Raw genomic sequence first — 19039 nt, 5'->3', positions numbered from 1 at the left:
CTTCCGAAGCGATCCAGACTTTACCTCTTAAGTCCTTACCGAGCTTCGCCAAACTTTCCCCTACAGATATTTCTCACGTGGGCAAGACAGGGCAAGGATTGCCCTCCGGTTCGGGAGAGGCAAAGGGTGGCTTTACAGCCCTGGTGACTAATATAATGCAAATAAATCGATTTCCAACCCCTCAAGCCTTTGGTCAAGCAGGGAAAGGGAGCCAGGGCCATGCCGGCAGAGCCGGGGTTGGTGGCAGGGATGGGGGTAACCAGGACGGGGCTCTCCCAGCCCCAACCTGCTGCTGGGACACGAGCCTGCGTGCAACAAGGAAAAAAGTAAAGGCATTTCTTAAAGGCAGCCCAACAGCTGGGAAGGCATCTATGCTGATGAGAATCCTGGAATGGTTTGGGTGGGAAGGGACCTTGAAGACCATCCATTCCCACCCCCTGCCCTGGGCAGGGACACCTCCCACCAGCCCAGGTTGCTCCAAGCCCCGTCCAACCTGGCCTTGAACCCCTCCAGGGATGGGGCAGCCACAGCTTCTCTGGGCAACCTGGGCCAGGGGCTCACCACCCTCACAGCCAAGAATTTCTTCCCCAGATCTCATCTAAATCTCCCCTCTTTCAGTGTAAAACCCTTCCCCCTCGTCCCATGGCTCGCCTCCCTGATCCAGAGTCCCTCCCCAGCTTTCCTGGAGCCCCTTTAGGGACTGGAAGGTCTCCCCGGAGCCTTCTCCAGGCTGAACCCCCCCAGCTCTCTCAGCCTGTCCTCACAGCAGAGGGGCTCCAGCCCTCCCAGCATCTCCAGGGCCTCCTCCGGCCCCGCTCCAATATGCCTTAGTGCAAGAGAAGAAAGCTGGGCTGGCAGATGGGAGACATGATGTCTTGTATTCATCTACCCAAGAGGAGCAGCACGAGAAACAACAATGTCCCCTTCCTCACCGTGACCTCCCCATGAGCCTCACCGACAGCAGCTCAGGTGGTCCAAGACTTCCTCCTGCACCCAGCCGCTGCCCCACAATGGCGCCAGGTTCAGGACTAGAGCACCTGAGGCTGCCCTGGCCCACACCGCAGGCAACGAACAAAAGCCATCCCTTGGCCAAGTGGGCTGCAAACACCACCATGGTCCAAAGGGCAACTCCTCTCCCCCAGCAGCCGGAACTTAACAACAACCCCCGTGAGACCTTAACAACAACCCCCGTGAGACCTCGTTGGCTTCCCTTAACGCGAAACCCTTCTACACACTACACGTGTCCTCAGCCACACTTAAAATATCTAATTTTACAGGCTTGAAACACAGCACTTGCATACGAGAGGAGATACAGACTGGAGGGTCGAAGTGCTCCCTGGCTACAAATGGCAGAAATTACAGGGAAAACTGCCAGTTTGGGGCAGGACGTTGGATTGAGTTGTACGCGTTGCTAAAAGTCAGCCTGACCTATCACCGGATCTGGGAACAGGAAATACTGAAGATAGCTAAAAATCTACAGCCCGATCTTCAGATCCGGTTGCAGAACTAGGTATGAAGGTCAAGGCAGGGAGATAAGTAGATGAAATATCCGCTACCCACAATTAACCTATGGCTCATCCGCTCATCCGTGGAAGCCGACCACATGCACACACAACCCATCCTGATCCCAGGAGCTCAAACCCGAAACCACAGGCACAGGAGCTGGGCTGGGAGGCGGCAACTCATTAACCCATCACAACACCATCACGTCTGACAGAATCCATACCTCAGTTCTTCAACCACATTTAATGAATACATCCCTGGAGCGGGATACAAAGGATTGACCACCACATACCCATTCTCGACTCCTGCTAGAGGCACCTCAACCCCACCAGCACACGGACAAAGAGGATGAGCACCAGCAGGCTCTCGTTAATCTGCCCCGAGGAACCCATCCCACCGAGTCCTTCAGCAGCTTACTCTGCCTTAAGAGTTTCCTTCACCCGGTTCTCAAGCCAGCTATAATTAAACTCAGACACACAGCTACCAGGCAATAACCCAAGGAGACACAACAGGAATCACAAAGCCATCGGCCCAAGATTCTTCCCACTTCTCTCCCTGGCCTTTCTGCAGACGCCGTCCCCGATCGACTCGCACCAAAAACCAGGACACATGGTGAGAGCGTATCCTCAAAGAGCATTTGCCATTTTATAGTAAACCAGCAGCACGAGGCGAACATAAGCTCGTTATTAGCGAAGAGCAGAATCTGGGACATCTGATGTTTTAAACTTACTTATTAATTCAGCCGCGGCTGGTAAAAGCACAATTCTAAAAAAACCGTGTGAATTCAAGTAACCAGGTCTCCGTCTAATCCACTTGCAGCACTTTCTACCGCAGTGCAGTTAATTAAATGGTTCTCTTTATAAATCCACTTTCCCCAGAAGTCTCATTAGCCAAATTAATATGATGCATATAGAGCACTTAAGCCTTCAAAGAGATTAAGTTTTAACAAAAGCCTGGCTTTACCTGGCAGTGAAGAGTCCCTCTAACCAATTCAGAAGGCAGACCCAGCACACGGGAAAACAACTTGCTATTACAAAACAACCGGAGGAGAATCAGCCCACACCACATCCCACGATACCTCCAAGTCTCCGGAATAAACAGGTAATGTAAAGGAGCCGGGGAACGATCTCCTGGTTAAATACACAGTGAAACCCGAGTCAGACCTAAGAACAGCCACCGACAGCCCCGTTGGCCAGAAGACAAGAAGTCAAAGCCGACCCAAGGAGCGGGAGAGTGCCCAAGCCCCGAGACGCGTGCCCGGCTACCCGAGCGGCTAGCCAAATTGTCAAAAACACCATCTTTATTGGGGTTACGCTCACCCATCACTCCTCTCCCATTGGCATCAACCGCCCAGCTGAGTTAGAGAGGCTGGAACGTGCCTCCCGTTATTACGAGCAGCCCCAGACCTTCTGGACCACGCTTCAAATTCCACTCAAGTTAGAGGTCATCACTCAACAGCACATGAAATACATTGCGAAAATAGGAATTTTAACTACAAACACCAAATTTTGGGAAGAAAAAGCATCTCATGAGTCTCCCCCTCCCCGCTTCCCTCCCCTCGTCACCAGCAATATCTACAGTTGCTCCCATTTACAATAAACAGCTTGATTGCAACGCGTACACCAGCATCCCATAAACACAACGATAGCTTTGCCTGATCATTGGCTTGGCTCTCCGTATCAACACACGCAAATTATAAACAGTACTCCGGGTTAAAGCAGTGTTAATTCAAGCAGTTCGTCAAGTCAAAATAACAGCTTTAGCTCCCCGAGCTGAAAACCTTTAGTTTTGGCGGGGTTTTTTTGCCAGAAGCCACATTCAAGAGTTCGTTCCATCACTCCCATCCCCAGAGCGGATGGAGCAGCGAAACACCTTAGTAGAAGTTAGTAGGCTGGAGAAGCAAAGAATTACAAGGCAAATAACAAAACCAATCTCCTTTTACGTTACAATTCAGTTCGACCGCCTCAACCCCCTTACCTGATGTCGGGATTTACAGAGCAGAGCCTTGCGGAGCACGACCACGGCATCCTTTTGGGGGGAAGGCACCCGCAGCCTAGCGACGCTCCCGCAGGGCCGCAGGGATCCACGGGAGGTTAAAGCGTGTCAAGGCAATCAAGGGCAAGCTTGCATTTCAAGGTGTCTTCGTCTGCGTGTCGCGTTAATTCTAACAAGCATAAACACGCGAGGGTTCTGAAGCCAACGATGCAGCAGTGTTAGCTTCTTCTCGACGGTTGTCAAACGTGCCCCCGAAGTCTCCGGCGGCAAACGCGGAGTTGTAACTCCTGCACTGGACCAGCCTTCCAACCGCTCAGCAGCCCCCAGTACAGGAGAACGCAGCGACTCCGTCACAAAACATTATATATATGTATTTTTTTTTTTTTTTCTCCTCCTCTCACCATCTGTACTACACGGGGAGGCGACTGCAAGCAAAGCCGCGGTGGGACCTGGGACGCGATCAGGGTGCATGCACATCCGAGGCGGTGCCGAACCGTCTGCTTCGAAACCGGTCAAAATAAGGCACTGGGACACCAACGCAAAGGTTTTTTTGTGTTTTGTTTTGTTTGTTTTTTTTTTTTAAAAATTACCGACTCTAGCTCTCGGGAACTCTTCGTCCAGTCAGCATAACTGCCGAAAAGCCCCTGGAGATGGAGGAGCGCCTCGCGTACGTCAGGAAAGGCTTTATTAACATCATTTAAACAACTTTTAAGGACTCATCGCTCTTTTTCTCTTTTGGCAATTTTTGGTGCGACAGGTTTTACGAGCAAGATTCAAAGCAATTTCGAACTTTTTTTTTTTTTTCTTCAAAATTAAAAAAGAAAAAAAAAAACCCAAGAAAAAAAGGGGAAAAAAAAAAAAAAAAGAATCAAAACTAAAGCCAAACCGTGGTAGGTGAACGAAATAAATCAGAAAACTTAAAATTCAGGAACTCCAGCTCTTCGAACCAGCGAAGCCCCAGACTTGTACACCGTTCCGAGACGCAGGGTGGTGCTTCCCTGCTTCTTGCACGCCCGCAGCAGCACCGCTTCCCCGGCACGGTGAGGAGTAAAGCAGCCAGTGACCCCCTTTTTTCGCTGCAAACCAAGGGGGTGTCCCAGCAAAGACAATCAACCAGATTCCTTCCGATTCGGTACAAGAGGCCGGTCAACGCGAAAAGTGTCGGTTCTCCCCGTTTCTTGCTCAAGACCCACAACTATCAGATCAAACATCGAGCAGCAGCAGCGAAGTAACCCCTTCGCTGCGAACAAAGGGGTCAAACGTTTGTCGTCAATTCACTTCCAGGCAGAAAAACCATTTTCCTCAAAAGAAACAATTTATTTAGAATGAAACAAAATCAGCTCAACTGTGAGCGCATGTTTGAGTGACAGCTACTTTTAAGCTGTGTGAGCCATAAAAAGGGTATTCCTTTACTTTTCCAGCAATCTTGTGTACACAGCACAAAGCAAAGAGGTCATTTTTTTTTTTTTTTTCCACTTAAAACACGGGCATCGGCATCACAATAGCAGATACACAACTTTTTTTTTTTTTTTTTTTTTTTTAAAGCTGCCATTTTAGTAAAATGCACAAATACTAAACAGATAAGCTTTCTTCCATCAAGAGGCCCATGTAAAATTCCACACAAGCCACAGCTTTCTCTTCCCAAAGGTCCATTAGAGCTTGGTATCCCATGCGGTCGTCTTCTGCAGTCCACCAGCTTTGCTTGCAGGAGGAAAGAAAATGTTATTTCAATACAAAAAAAAAAAAAAAAAAAAAAAAAATAACGTATACAACAGCTTTTGTGTTGTTTGTTTGTTCTCCCCTCCCTACGTTCTACAGAACAGGAAAAGAGCTACAAGGCCTTTCTGGATATTCTACCTGGACTTCAAAAAAGCACCAATACCACCCACGGGCACGAAACCTTGAAATGAAGTCACCTCCCATGTACAGAAGCATCACGAGTAGCGCGCAGGGCTTCGTTTTGGACCAAGGTTAAACTAGGCTTACAGTACTGATGATTATTCAACTTTCAGTAACAGTTCACGGGACACAGCAAAAAACAAAAAACAAAAAAAAATAAGGAACCAGGAGAAAAACCAACCGGATCGTCGAGAATTCGGTTGACTTTCCTCGAGGAATATTTCCTGAAGGCAACTTAGCAACAAAACCATGAAATGTAGTGTGAGACGGTTCGCTTTTGTTCTCGTTTCGCTGGGCAATGCTAACAGCGGACAACTCCAATATCAAAGAAAAGGTCAAATCAAAGACACATCTAATATAATTTAAAACTGTTACTATTCAAGTAATGTTTCTCATCCATCATTTCCACACAATCAAAACTGCATGAAGTTGAATATTCAATGAACCATTCTCTGAACCATACGGTCTGCTTTAAGCCTAATACAAAAATCATCTCATCATTCTGCTTATACATCATTGGAATATCTGTCCTTCGGTGCTATCTGCAGAAAGGAATTAAAAATTAAAAGGGGGGGGACGTGGACGACAAACGGGAAAGAACCCCAAAAGCTCTCAGCAATAATTCCTTCCCCTCGTTTCTGTGGGACAGGCGTACAGCAGCCTCCCCAGGAGTGCTGCCCTCAACACTGCTTTTGTTTTTTTTTTTTCTTAAAGCCAGGAATTACAATTTTCCAAGCCATTTTTCCCTGAGTCCTCAGAGGTTTTTAAACCTGTCTTCACAATTTTGAGTCACTCCTCCTCCCCGTTAATACTTTTACGGCCTTTCACCTCGGTTACCACCAAGCGGATGGTGCCCCGACCAATGCCAAGACGTGGAAAACTCTCTCCTCTGCCCTCCACAGGGGGCTGAGCAAGTTGTCACCAAATCATTTCAATCTTTTACAAAAAAAAAAAAAAATAAAAATAAAATAAGAGAGAGGGGAGGGTTTGTCTGCCTGGCACGTACCGCCCTTCTCTCTCTATGATGCTTAACAAGGATGCGTCGGGATTTGCAGCCTCTGGAGTTGAGGGTAACCTCGGCGTTGGAGCCGCAATCCCAGCAAAGAGCAGAGCGGTCACTAGACGGGAGGCAAACACAAGCCACTGGCCGGCAGCCAAGGAAGTTGCGTAAAGTTTCCAATTAAGAAAAAAAAAAAAAAAAGAAAAAAAAACACAACAAAAAAACCCCAACCAACAAACCAACAACTACAATCTTTAAAACAAAAGTACGAGTCATTTGAGGTTCTTTCCCCAAAGCATAAAGCACGACTATGAAATGATTCAGGAAAAGGACATCCTTTTTCCAAGCTAATCCAACAAACTAATGAAATACAGGAACATCAGCTGCACACAACGTTCGGAGAAATACCGAGCTCTCGCTCGAGCAACGTAATGCCAAACACGACGGGAGAGCTAAAAGTCTGCTACATCTGGTTTGCTCTATACAGAAGTGGTCTTACATACGGGACTTCTACTCGCCTTCAGCCCTGGCCAAGCCGATTTTTTAGTGGACAATTACTCCAATGGCGCGCCCTTCCGAGCCGAAGAGAAAAGCCCAGCCCGCCCAGCTGTACCAGCCTTGATGGCAGCATCTCAACTTAAGTGCCGGCAAAAAGAAAAAAAAAAAAAAAAAAAAAAAAAAAAGTAAAATAAACCGTTGCCAGTCAATTAGGTTTTGACATTAAGAACCCTCAAAGGGTGTTAAAATCCTTGCTTACAAAACAGAGCAGCAACCACAAATAAACCAGATTTAAAGAAGCAGGTACTCCATTAAATAAGGAACCAGAAAACCTGGAGTCAAACGCAGCCTCGCCTGTTCCTCCTGACCCTCCGGCGCAGCGCAACTTTGACTCATAAAAGCCCGTGGCAGGTATAAACCACCGCTATTTTACAAGGGGGGGGAAAAAGAAAAAAAAATAAAATATGGAAGTGCACCAGGATGCTCAGGTTCCCACATTGAGTTTGCTCTGACAAGCTCTTTTGACCCCAAGTTTTACGGGTTTTAAAAAACAGGTGCCTGCTGCGTATCAGCGTAACAAACACTGTTCTCGGCAAGTTTTAAGTGTTGAACACAAACAATGTTAGTGCTTCCTCTTTTTTTTTTTTTTTTTTTTTTTTTTTTTTTTTTTTTTGTTTAGGGCCGATTTGAATTCCCAGCGATTCAAGTTTCTTTCCTATAAAAAAACTCCGCGCTTGCAGGCGACTCGTGTCAGGTGCAAGGCGAAAACCCTCTCGAAACGCAAGCGGCGGCAGCGCTGGTTACTGCTGACACACGACAGACACCCGCGAGAATTAAAACAGACATTCTTTGCAGTAAGTGGTAAATACGCCGTATCTTCTAAAACATACAGTTATTTGCGTTATCGGTGTCATTTCGAAAAATTCTCATTGTTAATAGTAAGACGAACAGCTGAATTCTGCCGTCATTACATTCACGCTGAAGGACAACAACCCAGAAATCCTGGATTTTACCCTCAAACATTTAAGAGCATTAAATGAGGCTTGTACGTTTCCGTTTAGAAAGAAAAAGTAGCTATAAAACCAAAATCCGTTTTCAAGATATGCTGCCGCATTCAAGTTCTCGGTTCACCGCCGTGCTTGGGATACGTCTACTCGTTAGATAAAGGGAATCACAGCCCACTTAAAGCAAAGCACTCTCTGACGAGTGGCTCGGTAAAGCGGTGTTACAGAAACTCCTATTTTTGTGACAGCAAATCTCAAGCAAGTAACAGTCAGACTTCAGAACTGTTGTGCCCATAAAATACATTCAAGACATTTCCTCCTTCACCTACTGCTCGCAAGCCAGGCCGCATTTCGAACTCGATTTTGGTCGCGCAAGTTGAAAGAGAAATCAACTTGTCCCTCCGGCAGTTGCCCAAGGAACATCGCGGAGGAGCGACCGAGTGAAGCAGCATCGCTTTTACATTGCCCAAGTCTCCGAAAACGGGGCTAAGTGCAAGATTACATTCTGGGGTTTAAGTGCAAGATTACGATTTTGGGGGCTGTAAATCGATACACAGATTTACACTTCAGTTCAGAAGCTCGCTGCAGCATCCCCTCGGCTGTCAAACAAAACAACAGGGATTTAGATCCCTTCCGAAATGCCTGTATTAGCAAACTGGAGAAAAGTGCCCAATGAACGGGGGAAAAAACAGGAGAGAAAATGAACCAAGTTCTTTGGAAAAAACCCAAACTGTTCCCTCCTAGAATCACAGGAACAAGAGCTCACACCTCAGCATCTCGGAGTACTTTGAATACTTCTCCAAGAGGCTAAAAACACTTTACTCCAGATGCCTATAAAATGATAAACCTCATGTAATGCCCCCTGTACTGTACCTGAAAAGTCCCTAGCAGACAGCAGTTTCTTGCTATTAACAAAGAGGTAAAACGTTAATGAGAACTTTTATGTAATTAAATTATCACAGAATTAAAACCATCTCTGGAGAGAAGCACACTTGCTCAGAGTTTGCACTGTGGAACCAGACCCCACTGTACCTGCAACTCTTTGAGAAAAAAAAAAAAAAAAAAAAAGGCAGTAAAAACAAAAAACCACAACAAACTAAAGTTATTCTTAAAGCACCTCCTTGTTTCTTGCATACCAGAGTAAGCACAAGACATTCATGGTTTGTAACAAAGTCCTCAGCTATTTACCAAACATTGTCACTGCTACAAACCCAAAGTGCATATATGGGATACAACAGAACTCAAGAGAAATAGGAGAAATACACCTGTTAAAAAAAAAAAAAAGAAAAAAAAAAAGAGCATACTTTCAGTGCATGCATTTTAAGGGGGTGGATGAAATTATCAACCACCCAATAAAGGAATTCAATGTTCTGCAGTGTACCCGAGAGCAGGTGCTGAAAGCCGTCAGCCTTGAGCCACACAACTCAAAGGGAAACCATTCAGGCTCCCGAGGAGAAGGATGACACGGGCCCAAAGGGCCACCGGCCTCAGGCCAGCACGGAATTTCAAGGACTCAAAAAGAAAAAAAAAAAAAGAAAAAAAAAGTTGACACCAGTCCGCTAGGAAGTGTGTGGTTTTCCATTTAAACTACCGAGTGCTTTAAATCTGGTCTTTTCGGTTTGTAACTCTTACCAAGGATGAGCCACTGAACTTGCTTTAAAAATCCATGAAATGAAAAAAGGACACGAATCAAAATTAAGATGGGAGTTTGTTCTTCCCCCCCCCCCCACCCCCACCCCACCCCGTTTTTGTTTTTCTCTTTTTTTTTTTTTTTTTTTTTCTGTAAATCAAAGCAGGCCTAGCCTCCCTGCTACCCCCACTGATGGGGGATTCTCAAAATACCCTATTCACGCTAATGGCTAACCAACCTTTCTGGCTTCTAACTTTATAGAAAAAAAAAAAAAATGCAGTAACAGAAAAACGGGGCAAGGAAAGTCACCTACAAACAAAGATCTAATTTAAAATAACGACAGGGCTGGCTAAGGCTGTATCCCATAGCACCTGGCACACGCTGGAGGGGCTGTGTGGAGGAGTAGGCAGGGTTGGGTACAGAGAACACGAGGGCCTTAGGATGCCCCACGGACAATGACCATGACCAGATAGTCGTCCTCTGATTTGGCCAGCGCCTTGGCCGTGGAGTCCAGGAATTGCTGGGAGAAATCGCAGGGCGGAAAGGCGTGCAGGACCCCGCTGTTCTCCTTGTCTTTGTTACCCCCCACAGGGAGGCTGATCACCCCAGCAGCCTGCTTTTGCTTTAGATAGGACACCAGATTCCTGAGTGGCCTCTGGGTGGAGGTGGTGGCGGCCTCGGCAGCTCCGGCTGCGGAGCGGTTGTCTGATGCACCGGGCACAGCCAAAAGGATGGCGTAGCCGTTGGGACCCGCCACTTTGATGCGCCGATTGACCTCGTCCAGCTTGGGCTGGTCCAGACGAAGACGTTGGGTGATCTTGAGCTGAGCTACTTTCCCACCAGTCGCTCCCTCCACGAGGAGACTGCTGGCAACACCGAGGTCCCCCTGAAGCAGATGCATATTGGACGGGAAGTTGCTGTTCTTCAGCAGGAGCATCCCCTGCCAGGCCAAGCACAGCTTGGGGGCTCCTCCGGCCTGCGACGCTCCATCCTGCTGCTGTTTCTGAGGAGGAGGTTTGAGGCGGGAGCCGCCGCCGCCTCCTTCCGTAGCACGTTCCTCCTTTTTGGCTGGACTTTTGCACTCCTGCACAGCGGCTGCCACAGAAGCGCGATGCTTCCGCTCCCGTTCAGCGGAATTCTTGCGGTCACGCTTTTCATTTTGACCCCGCTCCAGGCTGCCCCTGCGCGATTCCCGGACAGGCGAGGGCCGCTCCAACAGGAGCAAGCGGGAGGACGAGCGCTCAGGGTCACTACTGTAACGCTCCCTCCCTCCAAGGAGCTCAGGGCTGCGGTCCGGGGGAGAGGTTGTGGCTAAACAGTGACGCTTACGGGAGGAAGAAGAGCGCTCGCTGTCTGGAGAACGGTCCAAGTGCCGGCCTCCATCCTCCGCCAGTCTCCGTTTCCTAGGCTGATCCCTACTACTACTGCCCAACTCCCTCTCCCCTCGGTCCCGCTCCAAGGACCAACCATCCCGGCGGCGCTCCAGGCTTTCCAGTGGGTCATAGGCAGCTGCCCGGTTACTCCTATCCCGTACAGGGGGTGGGGGGGGCACCCACTCTGTCTCAGGATAAAGGTCTCTGTCGCGGTCTCTATAGAGTAACGGTGGCGTCCTGTCCCGGGCCCCCCGAAGAGGATCAGGTGGGGCTCCCCGGTGAGCCCCAAAAGCAGCTGCCTCCGCCACGAGCTCATAATGAGCAGGGGGTGGCAAGGGCAGAGGCTGCAGGTAGGGCTGCTGGTACCGATGCTCAGTGTCAGCAAAGTCTACGCGGAGGCGGCGATCCGGCCCACCCAGGGGAAAACCACGCATGTGGGTGCACGCTGCCTGCGCCGCGTCCAAGCTCTCATACTGGATATAGGCCCAAGAATCACCTTTGCGGTAATCGATAGTGCGAATGGTGCCAAACCGATCAAACTCCCTGGCCAGGGCAGCGAGGGGCACCCAGGGCCCAAGGCCACCAACCCAGAGCCTGGTCGTCGGAGTGGCTTTACCATACCCAATCTTGATGGGGTTGCGCAGAAGCACCTTTCCTGACATGGCTAGCTTGGCCCGGTGCGCCATGTCCAGATTTTCAAATTTAAGAAAACCATAGGTGCTGGTCTGCCCGCGCCCCGGCCTTTTGATGTCCACCTCGGTGATGACCCCAAAACGGTCAAAAGCTCGGCGTAAATCTGACTCGCTCACGGTGATGTCCAGGTTGCCCAGGAACAACGTGCGGTTGGCTCTCTGGTCATCCTCGGGGCTGATCTCCTCCTCGCTGGCGGCTCCAGCACCCCCTCCTCCTCCACGAAAACCCCCAGCAGCCGCCACACCGGCCACCCGCTCCAGCCCATAGGCCGGCCGCACTCGCGCTTCGTAGAAACCCCCGTAGTCCCTCTCCCTCTCCAACTCCCTGGGCAGAGGGGGCGGAGGCGGCAAGCGGCCCAGGGCGAGCTGCTGCAGCCGGTAGTCTCGATAACCCAGGGCCCCGCCACTACCGGCGGGTGACAAAGCCCGCTGTGTCGCCCCAGCCGGTGGGTGCCGTACAGCCGCCGCCGCCGCGGCCGCCACCCCAACAGCCGTCGTGCCGTAGGGTGACTCCTTGTCCAGCAGCGCCGGGGAACGGCTGCTGCGTCGCCGGCTGCTCCCTCCGCCGCCCCCGACGTAGACGGCCTCGATTTTCAGCGGGCGGTCGTAGAGGACCAGGCGGCCGCGGGCGTGCTTGGCAGCGCGGGCGTCCTCGGGCCGGCGGAAGTTGACGAAGGCCACACGCTCGTCGGCGGCACCGGTGCCGGGCGGGAGGCGGCTGATTTTGACACTTACGTCCCCGAAGCGCTTGAACTCGTGGAAAAGCCCGTCCTCCACCGCCTCGTCGCTCAGCGCCGAGCCCAGCTCGCTGATCTTCAGCGTCTTGTACTCCCCGCCGCCGCCCGACTCGGAGGAGGAGGAGGACGGGGCCGCTGCCGCCGCCCGGGACTCACCCCCACCGCCCCGGCTGCCGCTGCTCCGCGACGCCTCCGCCGTTTTGCCGCTGCCGTAGCCGTGCCGGCTGCCCCCGCCGCCCGCCGCCGCTGCCGCCCCGGCCTCGTACTCCCGGCTGCCGGCGCGGCCGGCCTTGTCCGGGTGCAGGGCGCGCCGGCTGCTCCCGCTGTTGCTCTCGTTGGAGGCCGCCGCCGCCGCCGCCGCTTTCCCACCGCTGCCGTTGGAGCCGCCGGAGCCGCTCGGCTTCTTGCTGCTCCGCTCGCCCCGCGCCGAGGAGGAGGAGGACGCCGAGTCCTCGCCGCCGCCGCCCCCGCCGCCCCGCGAGCGCTTGGCTTTGGCCGGCGAACGCTCCTTGCCCTTCATGGCGGCGGGCGGCGGGGCCCGCTCCCGCCCCGGGCCCTGCTCCCGCCGGCGGCCTCACCGACTGACTGACCGCCGCGCTCACGCACCCGCCGCCATCTTGGAAGCCGCGGCGGCGGTCGGCCCCGCCCCCTCGGCGCCCATTGGCCGCTGGCCGCCGGCCCGCCGCCCTCGTTGGCCGCCGAGTGCCTAACTCCCCGCCCCCTCGCCCCCCGCCGGGCGGAAGGCCCGCCCGCTCCCCCCTCTCCGCCCTTTCCGATTGGCTCAGCCCGCTGTCCTTCCGCCGGCCGGCCTCGCGCGCCTGCGGGGAGGAGGCGGGAAGAGCCGCCCCCTCACACTCCTCCCCGCCGCGCTCGCTCATTGGGCGGTTAGAAAGGGCGCCGCCTTCTGATTGGCTGCCCTCCCCTGTCAGTCGTGGCTGTTCAACCATGGAAGGACTACCCCTGCTCATTGGCCATTGGGGCAAATGCACCTCCTCCTTCTGATTGGCTCGCTTACCTGCCAGTTATCATGGTCCTGCCGCGGCCCCGCCCCACCCTTCCCCATTGGTCCGCTCGCTCAGACGCGGGTTCCCACCGTCCCTCTCAAACTCTCGCGAGATGCTCTTTCCCCGCCCCCTTTTCTCATTGGTCACTGATAACCTTCCCTGCGCTGCTTCGATTGGCTGAGGTCTACGCCGCTCCCGAAGAAGCGCGGGCTGCTGCCCAAGCTGCCCTCTTCGTTCGTCATTGGGCGAGAAAAATCTCCCCAGGCATATGATTGGGTGCAGTCATCTAGATTGGTGATAGGCTGAAGCGGAAATCAGTCACGCTAGCTCTCACTCTGATTGGTCGTAGCGGCGAGGAGGGCGGTTCCCCGGCAGAGTTCGCCGTGCGGCCGCGGCTGAGGGCTCAGAGCGCGCTGGGCTGCGGCACGGAGTGGGTGGCACAGCGTCTGTGATCTCTGCGTGTCTCCTCAGCCTGCAGGGACGCGCGAAAGGCCGGGGGATAAACGCCACGGGCGTGGGCTGGGGCTTGGCTTCACTTCACCGGAGGGAAGGGAAGGGTGGAAGGGGAAGAGAGAGAGCGTTCAAAGCGGGTCGCGGTAGCTCGGCCTCCGATCAGTCCCTGTTCTGCCTTCCACTTGTCTGCTTGTGCGTGTGTCTGTCCACCCCGGGAAATACACTGAAACACCTCCCGGTGCGGCGGTGGGAGCCCTGCAGCTTTCCGGGCCGGCAGCGTGCCGGGGTCAGCCCGGGGCAGGGGCACGTCTCAGCCTGTCGCAGCCTCACTCGAGATCTCAAACCATTTGCAATATTCCCCATTTGAAGAATCACAGGAAACATTAGTTATGCCGATACGTTTTTGCCTTGGCCAGCAGTCTCATTTTTCACTCGTTGGCTAGAGCTCAAGAGGTGGTCAAGGATGGGAAGGAACAGGTTCGCTTTAGGTCTTCCTCTGAGGGAAAGGTTCGGAGCTGCTGTGACCTCCAGATCAGGGAAACGCAGCCCTCGCAGAACAGAAACAGAACTGATCGTAGAATGGTTAGAATTGGAAAGGACCTTAAAGCCCGGCCAGTGCCACCCCCTGCCCTGGGCAGGGACACCTCCCACCAGCCCAGGTTGCTCCAAGCCCCGTCCAACCTGGCCTTGAACCCCTCCAGGGATGGGGCAGCCACAGCTTCTCTGGGCAACCTGGGCCAGAGCTCACAGCAAAGACATTCTCCCTGAGATCTCATCGAAATCTTCCCTCTTTCAGTGTAAAACCCTTCCCCCTCATCCCATGGCTCCCCTCCCTGCTCCAGAGTCCCTCCCCAGCTTTCCTGGAGCCCCTTTAGGGACTGGAAGGGGCTGGAAGGTCTCCCCGGAGCCTTCTCTTCTCCAGGCTGAACCCCCCCAGCTCTCTCAGCCTGTCCCCACAGCAGAGGGGCTCCAGCCCTCCCAGCAGCTCCGGGGCCTCCTCCGGCCCCGCTCCAACAGCTCCGTGTCCTTCTGCTGTTGGTGCCCCAGTGCTGGAGGCAGCACTGCAGGGGGGTCTCACAGAGCGGAGCAGAGGGGCAGAATCCCCCCCTCGCCCTGCTGCCCACGCTGCTGGGGATGCAGCCCAGGCTGCGGGGGGTTTCTGGGCTGCCAGCGCACGTTGCCAGGGCGTGTGGAGCTTCTCCTCCACCAACACCCCCAAGTCCTTCTCCTCAGGGCTGCTCTCCATCCCTTCATCCCCCAGCCTGCATTTGTGCTTGGGATTGCCCCAACCCACGTGCAGGACCCTGCGCTTGGCCTGGTTGGACTTCACGAGGTTCGCAGTGTCTCCTGTGAGGATCCCCCTCCCCAAGTGCTGCCGCGTGGTCCCCCCTGTGCTCTGCCTGTGCTTGTGTAGAAAGGAAAAAGAACGGTTCAAAGGGTGAGAAGCCCGTGGTGGTGCTGCCCCTGCACCCTCCTATCCCATAAATCACCACCCCACCCCCCCCCGCAACCCCTAATTTCCCACCCCTGGGGCCATGCTGGAGAATAATCCCCTTGTACTTCTTGGCTGCCGTCGAAACGCACCAAAATCCAGCAGTACCTGAGGAGAGGGAAAAAAACCTGCAATCACACTGCAGTAGGAAGAACTTCATTTAACCCAGCGATGCTACGGCCCCCCTGAGCCACCTTTTATAATCACAGCCTAAGTGCTTTGAAATAAGGAGAGCAGAAAGCGCAATGTTCCCTCCCTGTGCCTCCGAGTGAAATGTCCTCGCGTCTCTGTGTCACCCCATGGAAATAAGATCGCTCCCCAGGAACGTCTTCATCCAACAGAGGGAGAATTGAATCAGATTTTTTTTTAATAGCGCTCCATTAGGCTGCATTTCTCCCCGGCATATCATCTCCTTCTGACAGAGATGCTACACAGAGGCTCCCGAAGTTGTGGGTGGGTTTTCAGCGGTGGATAAATAGCTGCTGTCTAAATATAAACCCAGGAGTGATAGAAATTGTGTTTGAAATATACGTTGAGCTTCTGAAAATGAGATCCTCCTATGTAACAACACGGCGTTAACCTAACGGGCGTACCGGAGACAGACCCGCAATGATACCGGAGCTCGGCTCATGTGGCTCTAATTATCGGCGAGTACATGGAAGACAGATGCAATTAGGTGGATGGGGATCATCCAGATGAAGTGATACGAAGGTATGCGAGGGAGGGACGGCAGCACCGGCGCGGAGGAGCCTCGGCTGAGCGAGACGTGGAGTCTCTCAGCCACAGCTTGTGGCCACCGCTGCTCTCCTCGGGGTCGAGCCACTCTCCTGGGGAGACACCACTGAAGGAAAAAGCTCAGGCGTTGTTGTCTCCCCCTAGAAAAAATGCTATTTTGTCAAGGTGTTACCATTTTACAGAAATATCTTGCTTCCAGGGCATTTCTGGAGGCTGGGATGGGTTTGATTGAGGAGGGGGCCCAGCCCACGGCGTTCCCTGGGGAGCAGGACATCCCAGTTTACAATAAAACCCCATCGTTTTAGTCCGGATCAGATGTGCCCAAATCCCATGCAGATACCCGTCCCCCCCAGCTCCCCTCCTGCATGTCCCGTGCCATCTGTCAGAGCATCACAAAGGAGCTGAGGAGTCACTCCTCGGCTCGGTGAGATAAAGCTGTGGGGAAAAACCCTATTTTGCCCTATTTCAGCTTCGTCTTTGAGGTTACATCCGGTAAAACCTGGGGCAGCTCCGCTGGCTTGAGAGGAAATGCATCGCTTTAAAAGGCTAGTGATAGAGACTGCCCAGGTCCTAACCGCTTCCTCGCACTGCCTCGGCTTGGGAGCGAAAAAACCAGAAATTAAAATTCCTCAGCTGATGAGTCACAGTTTAAAAGACACCTTGGGGGAGCACTGGGCCACAACATCGCAGCAACGGGTCCTCCTGATGGACATTTAATCTGATTTCAGTCCTCCTGACCCCCTCTTTCTAAGGGGGAACTCTTCTCCTCCGGGATTTTTCCACCTCTGCCGCCGCCGTGGATCTCTGCAGTGCCCAGTTCAGCGGCACTGGTGTGGTTGGGAGCAGGTTTTGGCACTGGGAAAAGGCGACGCGGCACCTGAAAGAAGCCCTGGAGAAGAGCAGGCTTTGTCAGGCCATGAGAAACGACCCGGCGTAAGCAGGAATCTCCCCCCAGGCCCAGGCTAGATAAAGAGCGCTCTGTCTGCGCTTATATATATGCGTATGAATAATTAAGGTGCCAGATGGCCCTTGAGCCCCTGGCCTAGATACAAACCTCTAATTACATTTGGTGTCCGTGGGAGTTGGGTATCCAGGTCCCTCTGAGGAGCTGGGCTCATCCTGGAGGATACTTGGGTGTTGTAGAAGCAAAAACAAAAAAAACCTTGCTGTTTTCCTGCAAAAAACACTTTCTCGAGGGGTTTGACCGTGCGCCTTCTTTTCAAACGCTGGCTGGAGGTGGTCGCAGAGGAGCAGGTCAGCGCGAGGGGGGAGGAGGAGAAGCAGAGCGCACTCCCTGGCAGGATCCCAAAGCCCCGGCTCTGAGCCCCGCTGATCGACGTGGGCAGAAGACTCGCGAGCATCTCGGCGGCGGCGATGTTTGCCGTTTTGCATTCAGACAAGCTGCTTTTCTTCCTGGAGATGCAGCTTCTATCCCAGCTGGCCATTAGAGATGTCGAAATACATTAGCTTCACTTAGGCGAGGCCACAAGAGCCCCCCCGGGACGGGAGCTGCCAGCCCAGAAGTGAGCCGTCTGCGCTCTCTGACCCGCAGAAGAGGCGAAAGCTGCCCCCGAAACCCTCGCTGCAATTCTGGCGACCGTCTCCGCAGCCACCCGGCCCTCGCCTTCGCCAGCAGGGGAAAAAAAAAAAAAACCAAAACCAAAAACACCAAACCAAAACCGGAGAACATCCACCCTGCGGGATGCCGGCGAGGTTTGGCAACGAACCGCAAGGTACCTCGAGGAAAGCTGGGAGAGAGCGGATTTCTCCGGGAAAACGGCGCTGGGGGAAGCAGCGTGGAGATGGGGTCAAGTTCAAGGCTCCTCGTCCTGCCTTGCCCCTCTCCTGGAGTTAACCGCTGCCTAAATTCAGGCTCCCTTCACCCCAGCTCAGCCCTGCTCAGCACCGTCCCCGAAGGCTTCGGGGACAGCTTGTGCGGCGGTGTTATGGTTTGAAAAAACCCATAACAATTTATTGTCGTTTAGGCAATTATTCTATCACCCGATGAGCCCTCCCCACCCGGGAAGGGGAATCGGGGAAAACGAGGAAACACAAGGGTTGAAATATAAATAGATTTAACAGGATAAGACTAAATAATTAACAATAATAATGAAGAACCAGTATTGATCCTGATACTAATATAAGATATACCAGGATTATACACAGCCCGTTCCATCAGCCGGAGCCGTGCGCTCCCCGCAGGGACAGCCAACGTGGGACACTGCAAGTGCTGCCGTTTCGGGAGGGAGGGAAGGGCTCAGGGCTCCGGCACCGGGGCGAGGAGTGCTCAGGATGGCAGCCATCAGGAGAGAGAGAGCGAGAACTCCTCAGCAATCTTTCTAATTTCTATTTCATGGTATGAAATAACCCCGTTGGCAGCTTGGGTCGAGTGCCCGGGTCTCGCTCCTCCTCATCCCCGCACCTGGTGAGCTCAAAAACACTGAGACCTTGAAACCCGCGCCCCAGAGCTGGCTGTAAAGTGAATATTTTCACCAATTCAGATGCCAGAGTCTTCTAAAAGTGCAGTTTTCCCAAGCATCGGAAGAGAAATCAGTCCGGTGTCGCTCAGACCGGGACAGGCGGTTCCCCAAGCAGGGAGGACCCTCGACCTCCTCGGAGCATCCTTGCAGCCCCCGGCTGCTCCCCAGCCTCCTGTGTGTCCCCCCGGGGACCCCAGCCCCGTGCCCGGGGGTTCTGCCCGCCCCTACCGGTCCCGCTGCCGGCAGAGGGCAGCGACAGCCCGTGAATTACCGGGGCCGGATCCGGCCCCGCTGCCGCAGCCCTGCCCGGGGCCGGCCGCAGGAGCCGGACCCTCTGCCCTTGGCACAGCCCCTCCTAACCTCCCCCCCCCCGCCCCTTCCCCACCCCCCGCTCCCTTTTCTGCTCCATTTCATCTCTTTTCCTCCGCTGCGCGGGGAGTGCTGGAGTTTAATAAGTAATGAAGGAATTTATGGAGCCATTAGCACAGTAATTGTTCGCTTTCCACCTAATATTCCGAGATTAATGGAGAGGGGAAAAATAAAC

At 53.3% G+C, this 19039-nt stretch overlaps 2 protein-coding genes across 3 annotated transcripts in view; one reads left to right on the top strand and one right to left on the bottom strand.

Annotated features, from left to right (window-relative positions):
* Positions 1 to 19039, top strand: part of SLC16A4 (solute carrier family 16 member 4) — a 383212-nt gene that overhangs the window by 19653 nt on the left and 344520 nt on the right. The gene's annotated exons all lie outside the window — the stretch shown is intronic.
* On the bottom strand, positions 4795 to 12941 carry RBM15 (RNA binding motif protein 15). 2 transcript variants are annotated; one of them, XR_008463275.1, is made up of 2 exons: positions 9901 to 12941; positions 4795 to 9411 (listed from the first exon to the last, which is right to left on the bottom strand). XR_008463275.1 is itself a non-coding variant. In XM_054181445.1 (1 exon), the coding sequence occupies exon 1, from the start codon at positions 12849 to 12851 to the stop codon at positions 9966 to 9968; it is 2886 nt and encodes a 961-aa protein (XP_054037420.1). In that variant the 5' UTR covers positions 12852 to 12941; the 3' UTR covers positions 9674 to 9965. The 2 variants fall into 2 exon arrangements, 1 of the variants encoding a protein (XP_054037420.1); XM_054181445.1 differs by lacking the exon at positions 4795 to 9411 and having other exon boundaries at positions 9674 to 12941.

Source organism: Rissa tridactyla, chromosome 21 (genome assembly GCF_028500815.1).
Source record: "Rissa tridactyla isolate bRisTri1 chromosome 21, bRisTri1.patW.cur.20221130, whole genome shotgun sequence".
Classification (NCBI taxonomy): Eukaryota; Metazoa; Chordata; class Aves; order Charadriiformes; family Laridae; genus Rissa; species Rissa tridactyla.
Note: the sequence above shows the minus strand (reverse complement) of the source record. Positions and strands in the feature narration are given on the sequence as shown.